Source organism: Alnus glutinosa, chromosome 1, assembly GCF_958979055.1.
Source record: "Alnus glutinosa chromosome 1, dhAlnGlut1.1, whole genome shotgun sequence".
Classification (NCBI taxonomy): Eukaryota; Viridiplantae; Streptophyta; class Magnoliopsida; order Fagales; family Betulaceae; genus Alnus; species Alnus glutinosa.
In genome coordinates this window covers 6,108,432-6,125,153 of record NC_084886.1, presented here as the reverse complement: position 1 = coordinate 6,125,153, position 16,722 = coordinate 6,108,432, and the positions used below count along the sequence as shown (strand labels likewise).

General features: G+C 38.9%; 1 protein-coding gene across 1 annotated transcript; it reads right to left on the bottom strand.

Moving 5' to 3' along the window:
* Positions 1–6,040: 6,040 nt before the first annotated feature.
* On the bottom strand, positions 6,041–14,059 carry LOC133868847 (mitochondrial uncoupling protein 3). The gene is given in 3 exon segments (XM_062305866.1): positions 6,041–6,499; positions 6,501–6,722; positions 13,660–14,059. Coding segments are annotated over 3 exon segments (903 nt in total). The 5' UTR covers positions 14,020–14,059; the 3' UTR covers positions 6,041–6,178.
* Positions 14,060–16,722: the final 2,663 nt, after the last annotated feature.

Sequence of the window (16,722 nt, the reverse complement as noted above, 5' to 3'; positions counted from 1 at the left end):
ACACCCAAACGAAAATAATTGACTTAGCTATTGCTAGAGCGTGGGACAACACAAGTGCTTAGGATATGTATATATCCATGCGTTAATACAATATAATCATACGATTATGTGTGCTTAAAGAATACTTTCTCCTCCTTATCCAAAAATAAAAAACAAAAACAAAAAATTCTTCGTGGGTAAGCTTAATGGTTAGGCCACTAAGGTGGTTACATAAGACTCCTTGAAATCAAGCAGCTTAAAAAATAGCATTTCTTTTTTTTTGTAAACTAATGATATATCACTATGTGGTATAATATAATTAATTACCTTATATTGTTTGTGACCAACTCCATATATTGCGAATACACATCAGCTGGACAGATGGATTCCTTTGTACAGATGTCATCTTTCTCAGCTACTTACATGGAGATGCCTGCACCATAAGATGCTCTTGCTAGAAAATTGTAGAAGATTCTCTTGTTAGTCTGTTAGATTGAGCTGTATAGATTCTTTGCTATTTCTATTCTCCGTGGCTGTATTCTTTCATTTTCCCTTTATAGCATTCTTGCTTATATATGTTTATAACCTGCTCGATGAAATGCCAACAAGAACTTTTCATCATTTTCTCTCGCACTCAAATGCTTCACATGGTATCAGATCAATTCTGATTTTTTCATGGCTTCCGTCATTCCCTCTTCTTCTTTCAATGAGGATCCTTCGAGTCCTTATCATCACCATAATGGAGATAGTCTAGGGTTTATCCTGGTCTCTCTCCCTTTAGATGGTCAAAATTATCAGACATGGAGTAGGTCCATGATCATGGCCATTACGGCTAAAAACAAACTCGGTTTTTTGGATGGCTCACTCAGCAAGCTTTTGGATGACTCTGGTTCTGAATCCCATGCTTGGGTTCGTTGTAACACCATAGTCCTTTCATGGATTTTAAACTCTGTCTCCAAAGAAATAGCCTCCAGCGTTATACACATTGAAAATGCTGCTGATGTTTGGATTGATTTAAAAGAATGGTTTTCTCAAAAAAAAAAAATGGCCCACACATTTATTAACTTCATAAATCTCTTTCTTCTCTTTCTCAAGAGGATCTTTATGTGGGAGCTTATTTCACCCAAATCAAATCATTTTGGGATGAGCTAAGTAATTATCACCCCATTCCCTCTTGTTCTTGTGGTTCAATGAAAACTATTCATGATTATTTGGGAGCTTATTTCACCCAAATCAAATCATTTTGGGATGAGCTAAGTAATTATCACCCCATTCCCTCTTGTTCTTGTGGTTCAATGAAAACTATTCATGATTATTTTCATCATGAATACGTTTTCCAATTTCTTATGGGATTAAACGACAGTTTCTCTCATATTATGGGTCAGATTTTACTCATTGAGCCTCTCCCTCCTATTAACAAGGTGTTTTCCCTTGTTCTTCAAGAGGAACGCCAACGTGAAGCATCTGCTTCTGTTGGTTATTTTACCCACAACTCTGCAGCTTTGTTGAGCAAGGTTTCGATTGCTGCTCCTTCATCACCAGCTCGCCTTGCAAAACCTTAGACTCTGCGCAAGGATAAGCCTCTCTACAGTCATTGTGGACTTCTTGGTTATACTGTAGAAAAGTGCTACAGACTACATGGGTTCCCTCCCGGTTCTAAGTTTACCAAAAACAAAGGTGGTGGCAATTCTCATTCGGCTAATCATGTTCAAGACTCTGAGTCTTCTCTCTCCCAGCTTCCCATCACAACAGAACAGTGTCACCAGCTCTTGGCTTTACTCAAACCAGTATCCTCCGATTCTTCTGCTCATCAAGTAGGTACCTCACCCCACCAGGACTATCTTTTCTCTAAATTGACAGGTAAACTCATTCCTTCTCTTCGTCATTGTTTGAGTAATAAACATTCTGTTTTTTATTCTTCTCATTCATTTCAAATTGCATCCACAAACACTTCTAAACACTCCTGGATCATCGATACTGGCGCCACCGATCATATGGTAGACTCTGTTCATTTTTTAACCACAATAACTACTATTGTTTCTTCTCATGTCAATTTACCAAATGGCCAAAGAGCCTTAGTTACACACATCGGCACTGTCCGCCTCTCTTCATCTTTGATTTTAACTAATGTGCTGTGTGTACCTTCATTTTCTTTCAACCTCCTTTCTGTTAGTAAGTTAATTGTTAATCTGTCTTGTTGTCTAATTTTTCTTCCTAAACATTGTTTCATACAGAATCTAATCAGCTGGGGGACGATTGTTTCTTCTGTTTTTTCCGCACTTTTAATCAACAATGTTTATGATGATATTCGGCATTATCGTCTAGGTCACTTATCGTCATCTAGACTTTCCCTTTTACACAAATCTGTTCATGTTATTTCTATTAATCTGGATCATGTATGCATTGTTTGTCCTCTTGCCAAACAAAAATGGCTTCCTTTTGTTAATAGTTCTTTTGTTAGCAATTTTATCTTTGAATTAATACACTGTGACATATGGGGTCCTTTCTCTAAGAAATCCACAAATGGTTCTCAATACTTTCTCACAATCGTTGATGACCATAGTTGATATACTTGGGTTTTCTTAATGCAACATAAATCTCAAACCCGATTTATCCTTCAATCCTTTTTTACCTTTGCTTAGACACAATTTCATACTCACATCAAATGTTTATGAAATAACAATGGTAATGAATTTCTCATGCAAGATTTCTATGCCTCTAAAGGGGTGATCCACCAACATACTTGTATAGAAACCCCACAACAAAATGTTGTTGTTGAACGTAAACACCAACACTTACTCAATGTTGCTCGATCTCTTCGTTTTCAAGCCAATCTTCCATTACTTTTTTGGGGTAATTGTGTGCTCACTGCCACTCATCTAATTAACCGCATTCCAACCCCCCTTATTTCTAACAAATCTCCATTTGAAATCATGTTTCATAAACTACCTGTTTATTCTCATTTGCGTGTTTTTGGTTGTTTATTTTATGCTTCCACCCTTCTTCATTCTAGAACCAAATTTGATTCTCGAGCCACACCTTGCATCATGATTGGATATCCTTCTAATGTTAAAGGCTATTCACTCTTTAACCTTCACAATAAATCTGTCTTTATTTCCCGCAATGTTATATTTCATGAGAATGTTTTTCCCTATGCTTCTAATCTTTTAAATCCTACGGCTGATGGTTGTTTTGTTCTTTCTAATTCAATTCCTGATTATTCTCATACTTCTATTCCTGCTTCTACTATTGTTCCTGTTCCTGTTTCCATCCCCAACCCCCCACTAATATTCGAAGATCTTCAAGACTTCGAAACCCTCCTACTTACTTGCAGGATTTTCATTGTCGGCAGGCTAGTTCTTCTCCCCACTCTCCTCTTCCCTCTCATGATGATTCTGCTCCTTCCTCAGGTATATCATATCCTCTCTCTTCCTACCTTTCTTATAAAAAGCTTTCTCCTGCTCACAATCGTTTTAGCTTGTCTGTTTCCTCTATATTGAGCCTCAATTTTTTCATCAAGCTGTCAAATATCCACATTGGAGAGAGGCTATGCAGGCTGAAATCACTACTCTAGAGGAAAATCAAACTTGGACCTTGGTTGATCTTCCTCCCCATAAGATTCCCATCGGTTGCAAATGGGTTTACAAGGTCAAATTCAAATCCACTGGGGAACTCGAGAGGTATAAAGCTCGTTTGGTGGCTAAGGGATACAACCAAAGTGAAGGTATTAACTACCTTGAAACTTTTTCTCCCGTGGCCAAGCTCACCACTGTCCGATTATTTCTAGCTCTTGCTGCTGCAAAAGGTTGGCATCTACATCAACTAGATGTCAACAATGTCTTCTTACATGGTTCTTTGGATGAAGAGGTCTACATGAAATTACCACCTGGGTTTTCTTCTCAAGAGGAGTCCAAAGTCTGTAAACTCAACAAATCCTTATATGGATTAAAACAGGCTTCTCACCAATGGTTCTCTCGGTTTTCTTCTACCTTGATCACCAATGGCTTTACTCAATCAAAGTTTGACTACTCTCTTTTCACACGACTTCAAGGCAGTTCTTTTGTTGCTCTCCTAGTATATGTTGATGACATTGTTGTCACCAACAACGACTTGAATGCTTTCTCTTCTCTCACTACATTCCTTAATTCTTAGTTTCGACTCAAAGACTTAGGGACAGTCAAATATTTTCTTGGTTTGGAGCTTGCTCGTACTACCAAAGGTATTTCTGTCAGTCAGCGAAAATATTGTCCCGATATTTTACAAGATAGTGGTCTTCTTACTACTAGGCCAGCCAATTTTCCCATGGAATCAAACCTCAAACTCTCTCGGAATGATGGTGATCTCCTCCCTGATCCTACTTCATACTGCCGGTTGAAAGGAAGGTTAATTTACTTAACCATCACTCGGCATGACATTTATTTTTCTGTTCAAGTTCTCAATCAGTTCATGCATAGTCCTCGGCAACCACACATGGCTGCTGCTTCTCGGCTTCTTCGTTATCTTAAGGGTTCTCCAGGACAAGGTCTCTTTTATCCTGCTTCTTCATATCTTAAGATAAAAGCCTTCTGTGATAGTGATTGGCTGCTTGTTCTGATTCTCGCCGCTCTATTACTGGATTCTGTGTTTTTATTGGAGATGCTCTTGTTTCCTGGAAATCCAAGAAACAACACACCATTTCTCACTCCTCGGCCGAAGCAGAATATCGGTTTATGGCAGCCTGTTCTTGTGAACTCACTTGGTTATTCTCTCTTCTTCGTGATTTTCACATTCCTCATCCTCAACCAGCTCTTTTATTTTGTGACAACAAAGCTGCTCTCCACATTGCAGCTAATCCTGTTTTTCATGAGAGGACTAAGCATATCGATATTGTTTGCCACCTCGTTCATGATAAAATCCAACAAGGTTCTCTACGACCAGTGCACATTACTACTCAGCATCAACTTACTGTCATTTTCACTAAAGCTCTTGGCAGAGCTTCTTTTGAATTCTTGCTTTCCAAGATGAATATAGTCAACATATATTCATCTTGAGGGGGAGTATTGCGAATACACGTCAGTTGGACAAATGGATTCCTTTGTACAAATGTCATCTTTCTCGGCTGCTTACATGGAGATACTTGCACCCATAAGATGCTCTTGCTAGAAGATTGTAGTAGCTTCTCTTGTTAGTCTATTAGATTTAGCTGTATAGATTCTTTGCTATTTCTGTTCTTTGCGGTTGTACTCTTTCTTTTTCCCTATATAGCATTCTTGCTTATATATGTTTGTAACCTGCTCGATGAAATGCCAACAAGAATTTTTCATTATTTTCTCTCGCAATCAAATACTTCACACCATAGTGCAAGTAGAGGTTCATATGTTAACGCAGATGCACTTTTCTATTGGCTAGGTTTATTTGTAGCGATTGTCGGTATGATCTAAAGTTATTGGGTAACTGTAATGAGATACTTGTTTTATTCTGAATCCCTATAATGGTCTGAGTCTAGTTTGACTCAGTTTGGATGTAACTATGTGACATTTTGGGTGTATTAATGAAATGATTACATTTTCCCTTAAAAAAATAAAATAAAAAAGCAGCATACGTGTTGGCAAATTAAGGTTGTCGCCGGCCTATTTGTGGAGGACGTGTACTTTTATGTTGTGGCTAGCAAAAGTCGTTAATTAAAAGCGAATGGTTGGAAAGATCGATGAAGCTGGTCTCCGTTGATTAACAACTAAGTAGCCAGGCAAACAAGTGGACTCAGGGTCCGGCCCAATTCCAAACAGATAAAAGCGGCATCCCTAGGAATAGACAACTCCTAAGAAACTATGAGTCGTGGAAGTGGATGGTGGTGCTATCAAGTGTTCCTTTGATTTAACTGTTTGAAAGAAAAAAAAAATAGTAATTTTTAAATATGCAGTTAAGTATTTACTAAGAACATTGTTTCACCTTCAAAATCATGCATTTTAAAAAACGTACCACCCTTCTTTTTGTAATTTTAAAACGTAGATTTGTTTTTCACGTTTCCAAACCATCATTCGTTTTTCAAAGGCACTCCAAGACAGAATAACACTTTCAACAATTTTGTTTAAGAACACGTTTTTCACCTGCAGAATTTGAATTGCCTCGCCTTTGTTCACTTTGGCAAAGTCTAAAGGTTGCCATCAGTAGCTACAGTAAAAAAAGTTGCAAGGTTAAGTAGTCCCGACCAAATAATTTATCAGAAGGAAGAGAGACCTGCAATTTATCGGAATTTCTCATAAGAGGCCCAGAAAACGAATTGCCACGGACCAAGCCTAGCCCATGTCGGAAAGAACCCCTTCCATAGTGCTCTTAATCCTTCAAATCTAACTGTCTTCATCAGACAATCAGAAGAGCTGCTATACTTAATCTTCCCTTCCTTGTCTGCCGCCTGGTTCATCATTCTTGTCTTTACTACATCAGCTGGACAACTCAAAGCAGTTGCCAAAAGACCTGACATAATAGAAGCTAACGTGTGGGCATAGATATTATCTTGAGCTATCTGGTTTTGAATAACAAAAACGTTTTGCATGATCATAGCATGCTAATTCTCCCATATTCACCAAAAATGCTCTCTGTACATTTGGAAAAACTACTTTCCAAAGTCCTCCAAAGCCCTCCATGCGCACAATCTTGTTTAAAGCATCAAAGGGCCCTGAGTATCTAGGTTGGAGACCTTGGCTCACCATCCGGCCATCTGCTTGCATCCTCACCTTAACCAGATCGGCAAGGCTTGCCACTACCTGCACTACTAATGGAAATATTGAAAAAAAAAATCAACACGGATTTTTCCTTGTTAAACCAATATCTGTTGCAGTATAACGTCATTTTGCTACCATGACATAAATTTGTTCATCCAGACATGACATGACATGGTCATCATTTAGCGATAAACCTGTTGTAGACTGAAGATGCCTAAAATCCTAGGCCTAGTGACCAGATATGAAATAGAAACAGTGGATTTAAGGAGCCTCAATAAATGAGGACGCAGATAATCATTTTCCGAGCCAGTGCTTCAACAGGAGTACATTCATTTGGAGGGTTAAAGAAGTTTCTTATATTCTGTAACAGGAAAAAAGATTGAAGAGCATAATGCCCCCACTTCTAAATTTTTATCCAGTTGACATCCTCCATGGAACAAATGAATGGTTTTAGATTTTCCTCTTGAAGTCAAAGGAATGCAGGATGATTCTTCATCATTCTAAAAAAAAGAGCTCCACGAACATCAACTATATTGTAAGATGTAATGCCTAGTTGGAGCACTCAAAGATCAGTATGCAACAGAGAAACCTAGAAACCAACTCTGTCAATAAAATACGAGAAGTGCTACACTTAGAAAAAATTTTTCCCAAAAGTTCATTCTCAAATAATGTGTCAATCATGGAAGAGATCTACTATTTTGAAAAATGTGTCATCATCTCATTAGGATGGTGACACATCATTTAGAAACTACTTTTGGTGAAAAAAATTTGGGAAGTAGAACATTTTTCTAGAAGTTAATGCAAACATTAAGAAGAGTATATTGTCGAAAGTGCTCTTCCAAGGGGAGAATCCATGAGGCCTCAATCCCACTCGACATGGATTCCAAACTTGTTGGGCCGATTTCCCTCAAAGTTAATCTGACATTTCTTCATATTTCTCTCACAAAACAGATTCTTGTCACTCCTACAGTGATTTAGATAGTCCATTATAGCTCCTCCAAAGGGTGTCCATCATACACACTTTCTTTCTAAACCATTAGTCACTCACAGCTTTAGAGAGTTTATGTTACAACAGGATAATGGCGCAAAGGAAACCGTAAGGCGGAGGACTGTGGGAACTTTGGGTCAGAATTAGAAGCAGCATGGACTCTACTTCAATCTGCATGGGCGAAGAGGACTTCCAAAAGATTATCGTTAGGCTTAATAACTTATTAAATTAGGATTAATAAGTTATTTTCTGTGATACCTTAGGATTTGCCATCTTAGTTTGCTCTTATCATTTGTATGCTATAAAAGAAGTCCCTCCAGAATAAAAGACAATCAATTGAAAATTTTCCAACAAGTTAATCTTGTCAATAAGGTCCAGGAATTAACCTACCTTTAATTTTAACCTTAATTATCTTCTCTTTCTTAACTTAGGGTTTCCAAAATAGGAAACCAATGTAAGAGACCCTGCTTCTTTACCAGTCTCAAAGCCCCTCAAACAATCAGCTTCGATGGCCTATAACGAATTGGTGTAAGAGCGAACGATGTCGGATCAATGTTAAGATCACATGGAGGCTGAGGTGGGCTCCTCGAATACCAATCAAGCAAGATTGAGCTCGGCACACCTCCTCAAATCCTGAAGGAGGATTAACCCAAATTAAGCAAGATTAACCACATACCATCGTAAGATTGTACAACATTATGGTATAATAGATCACCATTTAACCCAAATCCTGAAGAAGCATTCTTTCATTTGGTCTTCTCTTGCGGAACAAGCTTTCATGCACAGCTCAAACAAGTAATGACTCAAGCCCTCAATTTGAGTCTACCGGATTTCTATGAGACTTTTGTGGTAGAATGTGATGCATCCGGTTCAGGGGTGGGGACTATTTTGATACAAGAACAACTACCAATAGCTTACTTCAGCCAAGCTTTGCATGGAAGAAATTTAGCACTCTAGACATATGAGAAGGAAATGATTGCTCTTGTTTCTTCCATAAAAAAAATGGCAGCCATACTTATTAGGGAACCGATTTATTGTGTGGACAGACCAAAAGAGCTCGAAGCATTTGTGGCAACCAAATCATCTCCACTGATGTACAGCAGAAGTGGTTGGTAACTCCAGCTCAAACTAGTTTGCAAGTCTTCTCTTCAGTCCAAAGGTCCTGGGCGTGGTCCTTCGGATTAGGAAGGAGCCCGCGTAGCCGCTGATGAGATTTCTTCACCGGAGGTCTTGATGGAGAAAGGCTTTGGGTCTGACCCGGTGAGCAATGCTTTTTCCTCAGGTTCAAGGGGTGCTTGCATTTTATCTATGGTGGCAGGCTCGGTGATGGGGTTGCCAGAGGTTGGCTCTGAGGTTTTTTCGAAGATTCACCGAGATGGGCTCGACCCGGTGAGCACTGATCCTGATTTTTTGGCACCTCAACCCAGTTCCGTCTTGTTGCTTGTGCAAGATTCAGCCAAGTTGGTGTGGTCTTCTCCAGCTACTGTAAGTTCCGTGATTGGGTCTGTTACTTTTGGTGCTTTTCATTCAGGGGAGGTTTCTTCGGGTGACAATAAGGATTCTCGGATGGATGTGGTCCCTCCATTGGATGTGGTGCATAGGCTGCAATTTGCGAGGAAGCCCCAAGTTTTTCCAATTATTAAGTCCTCTCCGACAAATCCTGATGATGATGGTCTGGTCCTTCCGCTTGACGAGATTCTCAGGTCGCAGTCTTTTAAGAAGACCCAAATCACGACGAGTGTTGATGTGGGTTTTCTCCAACGGGATTTTTTGAAGCCAAGGCCCTCTAGGTCTCGGGGATGTTCTTCTCCAGCAATCCCTCATCCTCAGCAGCTATCGGAGGTTTCTTCGGCGCAAGTCAATAATCATGAGGGTTTTGTGGATGATCCTACTTGTCTGTAGTGACATTTGTTTCTCCCTCCTATTTGCGTTGTAGCTCCTCAGACATTCCCGCCGATGACAAGGATGGGGTGTTGAATGGTGAGGAGGTCAAGGATCCCTCCTTGGAGTTTCTGGATGCCATTGAAGAGGACTTTCTTCGGATTGTAAAGTTTGCGCGTCCAAAGAACAAAGGTAGGAGGGAGGTGTTGAATCTAAATAGCTCTATTAACTACGACGATGCAAGCGTGTCTTCTTGGCGAGGGAAAGACAATGCTCACGTGTTGTAGCGTGTATGCTCCATGTAAGTTTTGGGTTTGAGGGTCTTAGGATTGAGGGTTTATTTGGGTTTCTTCTTGTGGGCAGTTTTTTTTGTGGGCAATTTTGTTTGTTCTTGTGTATACTTCCTGTGTACGTGGAGGCGCCTTACGCTTTTTTTTTTATATATATAAAATTTATAACTTATATATATATATATATAAAAGGTGGTTGGTTATGACTTGATCATAGAATGTAAAAAGGGGTGCGATAACTCAGCCGTGGATGCCCTTTCTCGAAGGCATGAAAGTGGGGACTTACTAGCTATTTCCCAGCCAGTACCTCATTTTTTTTTTTGGATAAGTAATTGCAATTTTATTAAAAAAACAGCGTAAGACGCCCCCTAGTACACACGGAGTATATAAGAAGCAAAAACCTTACCACCGACCCAACAAGAAGAAGCCCACAAAACAACCCAACCTTAAGGCCCTGAGAAAACCACAAAAACCCCCAAGGCAAACAACCCTACATCATTGGCTGGAACCAATACAAGAAAAGGTGTAAGGCTCACCCGAATTGCAAGAACTGGTCAAAGAAAATTCAAGATGGAGAGGTTGTAGGTCCTTGGGGCTATCGATAGGGCCTGCTCTTCTTCAAGGACCATATGAACCTCAAGAAAAACTTCTCTCTCATCTCCCCTGTTATTGAAGAATTCTATTCAAGCACTCGTGAACACTACCAAGTACCAAAAGACCTTACACCTAATAAGGGTTGTGTTTTATTTGGCAGCTATGAGCTCTCACGTCAAAATTTTTATTAAGCAATATGATATTTGCCAAAAGCATAAGGCAGAAACTACACGTCCAGCTGGGCTTTTGCAGCTCTGGCCAATTCCCTCCCAAATTTGGGTTGATATCTCAATGGGCTTTATTGATGGTCTCCCAAAAGGCAAGAGGTAGAACCACCATCTTGGTAGTGGTAGACTGTTTTTCCAAATATGGTCAATTTACTCCCATCAACCACCCCTAAACAGCTTACACCATTGCTCACGTTTTCTTTCAGAAAATCTTTCGGTTGCATGGGATGCCATATTCCATAGTTTGCGACCGGGACCCGGCATTCACAAGTACATTTTGGCATGAGTTATTCTGTTTGAATGGTACTAAATTTAATTTAATTTAAGTCACGTGGGTCCAGATTTTTCTACTACTACAAATTGTTTTTGGAGTTCTCACACAAATTGGATTTCTTTACTAGCCGACGCCGACGTGGAGTCCTTTGTTGTAGCTGATATCCAATTCTATTACTAATTGATTTGTAGAATTGACAACCGACTTTGCTCCTTACAAAAGGAGTGTTGCACAGCGTGAATACACATCAAGAAAGAGAGTCTCACTTCACCTCACAATGTTGCAGTGCCGCACGAGCATTAAGAAAAAAATGGAGTTCTCTCTTTTGTGTGAAAGTAAGAATTGGGTATATTGAGGCTTTGGATTTTTTGTGGTTTTCTCCCTACTACTCTTTGTGTTCCATCTTTTGATATTGAATTTCCTCTTGATCGTCTTTGCATGTGGTTGTATGCTTATTAAGTCGAACCACGTTAAATCTCGATATGTCATATGTGATTGGGTTATTTTTATTCTTTCTTTTCTGCTTCTTTAGGATCCTAAAATTACTGTTACAACAAATACTTCAACGGGAAAAACACCTTTTGAGGGATGTGAACCACCCACACTGCTTGCCTTTGTTCCTGATACCAACAATTTGGAATTTGTGGAGCAAACTCTTATCCAAAGAGATAGTGTTGCAAGATGTTAGGGAGCATTTACATGAAGCCCAAAATCGCATGAAGTTAGTTTGTGATAAGCACAGTTTCAGGTGGGCGATTGGGTCTACTTACGTCTACAACCATACCAGCGGTCCTTGACTCCTCCCTTGATGTTAGAAAAAATCTGAAACTTGCTCCATGTTTTTATGGACCCTATAAAAATTTTCAGAAGATCGACCAAGTTGCATGTAGGTTGGAGCTATATTTCATGTGCCTCTCCTTAAGAAACAAGCTAGGCACAAGAGTTGTCGTGCAAACTACACTTCCTCCCCTGGATATCATGGATAACTCTTTAGTACCAACACCTCAAGCTATTTCGGATCACCGAAACAAGAAAAACCAGCAGGAGATATTGGTCCATTGGCAAGGCTTTGTCCCCAGCTGAAGCTACTTAGGACAACTCTGCTGACTTCCAGCTCCGCTTTCCCTCCTTCGCCCTTGAGGACAAGGGCCTTTTAAAGGGAGGAGGAATGTTACAACAGGATAAGGGGGCAGAGAAAACCGTAAGGCAGAGGACTGTGGAACTTTGGTTCAGAATTAGAAGCAACATGGACTCTACTTCAATGTGCATGGGCAAAGAGGACTTCCAAAAGATTGTTGTTATCCTTGTTATCAATGTTACACACTAGCATGCTCGGCCATTGCTTGTACGTTGAAGACTTCAACACATCTATTGTCTTACCCTCATCCCATTCTTTGCTCACAAAGGTGGTAGCAGTGTGTAAACGACGCAAAGCTATCTGTGAGCTCACTCGGGCTTGGCTCAATAAAGCTCGGTTATTAAATGAACCCTTCGTAGACATGAAACTATACTCGATTATTAAACGATACAAACCAGTATAAATTTCAGCTCGCTCATTTATATGATACTAAATCTTAGAATTTAGATGATATACTGATATGGCATAGTGTATTTTCATTATATAATGTAAATTATGTAATAAACATATGATTCATCATTTATATCAACAAGACAACACTTATTTTGTATGACTAGTGACTAAGTATGCTCTAATCATGTAAATTATGTAATATGATATAAAGATTCATATGTGATATAATTAAGTGTGTGTATATATATATATAAGCCTATAATGCTATAACTATAAATTATAGTCATATAATATCACATAATTCCTAAATTCTAACTCATAAGTATACAATTCATAGTAATGTAAACTATAAAAATTAGGAACTAGTGGAAACTTGATCATTTTACTACAAAAGATCGGTATTTTTTTTTTGCGAGCCGAGCTGAACTTAATTTTTAAAACTCGTTATGAGCTCGAGCTCGTGATAAATTAGCTCAAGCCGCGATAAATTTTAATGAGCCGAGCTTGGACATGCACTCACCCAAGCTCGGCTTGTATACATCCCTTGAGTGGCAGGTCAATAGGCTTGTAATTAGTTATCTTATTTGATTAGGATCAATAAGTTATTTTATATGATAACTTGAGATTTGCTATCTTAGTTTGCGCTTCTCATTAATTTGTAAGCTATAAAAGAAGTCCCTCAAGAATAAAAGACAATCAATTGCACAGTTTCCAGCAAGTTACTCTTATCAAAGAGGTGCAGGTTTCCTCGAATTGGCCTGCCTTTAATTTTCACGTTAAATATCTTTTCTTCTCAAGTTAGGGTTTTCAAAATAGGAAACCAACGTAACAAAGACCTGCTTCTTTACCAGTATCAAAGCCCCTCATGCAATCAGCTTCGGCGGCCCATAACAATTTACACTGTTGAGCAAAACTGTTCGGTTTTGAGTTCTTCTTCATTGACAATTTTAGACAAGGCTTTGTTCAAGACAATACCTATTTCTTTCTACATTTCTGAAGTAGTGGGCAACTTCTTCACGGTAAGACTTTACCAATTTTATGTCTTGTGTTGGAATTGGGAAAATATCACTAGTCAATCGGCTACACTTGCCTCTCAATTATGAACTAATTCTATACAAAACTAATAATTAAAGAGCAACAAAAATTAAACAGAAAACCCTATAAATCGAAAAGACAAACGAGAGGGGCTCTTACCTGAGCGACGAATCCGGAGAAACCGTCGATGAGAGCCTTGCCGGAGAGCGAAAGGGAGCCAGCATCAGCGCAGAAGACGTTTCTGATCAGGTGCTCGTAGCCGACGATCCGGATGGGCGTGTAGAAGAGGTGCCTGAGAATAGCTGGGGACAGGCCCTTGTAGAGCCCCACTGGGCCTTGCTCACGCACAATCTCAGAGGCCACCCGGAACGCGTTGGTCCGCCCCGCCGAAGACTCGCCGTGGATCTGAAGCCTGGTCTTAGTCAGGTCTATCGGGAACGTCGTCGTCTCCGCCACCATGGCTGGGAGTGACGTCAGCAATATCTTCGTGTTGGCTCGCTTAACTTCGCTTGGTCTCATCGTTCATGGCACACAACACGGAGAGGGAGAGGGAGAGAGAGAGAGACTGATTTATTTGGTACTAAACGACACTCTCGTGATTGTCGCTTTGGCTTTGTCGTCTTTTTCACAAACAAATTTCAAAATGATCGATGAATTTTATATTGGAACACAGCCAGAAGAATGTCAATGTGTCACCCTTCTTCGTTAAAAGCATATATAGAATCTGTGGGCGGTAAATTAAGCTGGTGGTACCTCTTTCTCAAGGTTTTCATTGTGCAGCCTCTTTTGCCTCCCAAATTCCGAAACATTACTCTAACCATAAGCAATATTGCTACAATCTTTTCTTAACATATATACATTTTTGTTCTAATCATTATGTATATTTTCTTCCAATTTTAATTATTATTTTTAAATTAATATCAATATTTATTACTTCACTATTAACATATTTATCATCTCATTATTTATTCAAGTTTTAAGTCGTTTTATATATATATAGGAAAAAAAATAAAAAATAAAAGGTTTAAGTCGTATTGAAAAGCTGTGATTAAGTTACTCTTCTTTGTCACGGGTTGGTTTCATTGCTTCTTGTACTTAAATCAATAATAATTAAAAAAAAAAATTAATTGAAGATATAACTTGGAAAATGATAAATCAATAAAAGGTGAGGTTATTTGTACACTCTCTTTAGTCTTTACAATCGTGAAGCCTGGTGTTGTATTTTTGGATGGCCAAATTAATATATAGAAAACCGACAAGTAGGGTTGAAGACAAAAGCTTTTATGGGCCAATACGTTAAATTTTTATTTTTTACCTTATAATTTCTTTTACCTAATTTTTTTTCTTTTTTAGAATTGAGAGGGGGTACGACCTATACTGCCCCCCTAAATCCATCCCTGTGGACAAATAAATGAACAAAAGAGCCAAAAGGATTTGGCTACCTCTATTCAAATGTATAGTACCAAAATAAAAAAAAAAGGCAATCTATGGAATTCTCTCCGCTTAAAGTTAAAAGTGGTAATATGGTCACATTCGGACCATGTTATCTAAGAGTACTAGCAGCAGATACCCAACCATTTTTTTTAATTTAGAGAACCAAATCACTTTTTCTTTCCCTATAAAAAAAAAAAAAAACACATTACAATTGATTCCCTTAATCTTCCTTACATCATTAAAATAATATTTTTTTTTACTTTTAATAGATTATTTTTTTTAATTCCAAAAAACTGTTTGCTCTCTCTCTCTCTCTCTCTCTCTCTCTCTCTCTCTCTCTTCTCCGTCTTTCTAGTTTCTTCTTTCTCTCCATTTGTCTCTACCGCTCTCTTATGGCTCTTCTCCCCTCTCTCTCTCTCTCTCTCTCTCTCAACCTGAAGCCCCTGGCCGACGCGCTCTTCACGGAGCAGTATCCAAACACGCAGATCAAAGTGGCTCTGTGCTTGGCCTCGGCAATCGACGCCGCTAAAATTGAGTAACTATTGTGGCTTGACTTTTTGTGACTTTTTTCAAATTTTTCATATTTTAAGAAATATAACTACTTATAGCACTAGTAGCAGATGCCCTATAAGTAGTTCTGTTCCCTAAAATAGGGAAAATTTAAAAAAAGTCACAAAAATTCAAGCCACAGCAGTTATCCTATTTTAGAGGGTCCTCCTTAAGAAGCTACAGTGCTTCCCAATACATTTGGTAGCACTGTAGCTACCCAATACAATATTTTAATTAAAAAAAAACCTCTCTATCTGATTCTCTCTCCTTCACTCGTCCTTTGAATCACTTCACCCGTCCTCATTTCTTTCCATCGTCTTTCCTTCCCAACTAGAACCAGAAGCTAAACCAGAGTTAGTGCCAAAGCGAAACCAGAACCGCCAGAGGCTACCGATGCAGATCCGTAACGCAAAGAACCGAAACAAAGCTCAAACCGATCCAATGAAGTTGTTGGTTGCAAGACAATTGATTTGATCATTGGGTCTTGCAAAATTTCCCTCTCTCTTCTGCACGCTATACCTGCACTTTTTGTTGCTATGCTATCTCCAAAGGCCGTCGATGGCTTTAAGGTCTGCTTCCAGGATGAACTGGACCTCAGAGAAGAAGACGTAGCCTCAATTTTGAGTGGGCTTGCTAGCGAGGACGATGAGGAGGCGGCAAGTATCCTCGTCGGCTTTGAGGAAGTTTTTGTTGGTGAGGCAGCGGGTTTCCTCCCCTCTGCACGCCATGAACAGAAGCTGCATCGTGGGTTGATGGGTTGGCGAGAGAGAATGGTGAGATTGAGAAAGTGACGCGTGGAAAAGAGGCTGAGATAGGTTTCTTAAAATAATAAAAATAAAAGGTAAAAAATATTATTTTAATATATAGGGAAAGATAAAAAGAAGTTGTTGTGAGGTGTTTTTATATAGAGAAAAAAAAAATGGTAGTTTGGTTCCCTAAATTAGAGAAAATTGTTGGTTGTCTGCTGCTAGCATTCTTATAGAGCATCAACTACTAGTGCTAAGGAATCTGTCAGCGCAACAATATGGTCACATTTTGACCTAACAACTTTGTTCGTGATGAAGCAGCTGCATGTCATCTTCATATATATATATATATATATCAAATTTTCCTTCACTAAAGATTAACTTTCTGACATCAGTATTTCTTATTTATTTATTGATCATGAAAACAAAGTTACAATATCATCTCTTTCACAATTTTTTTTTTTTTTTTTTTTTCGAACAAATAGCATGTGCT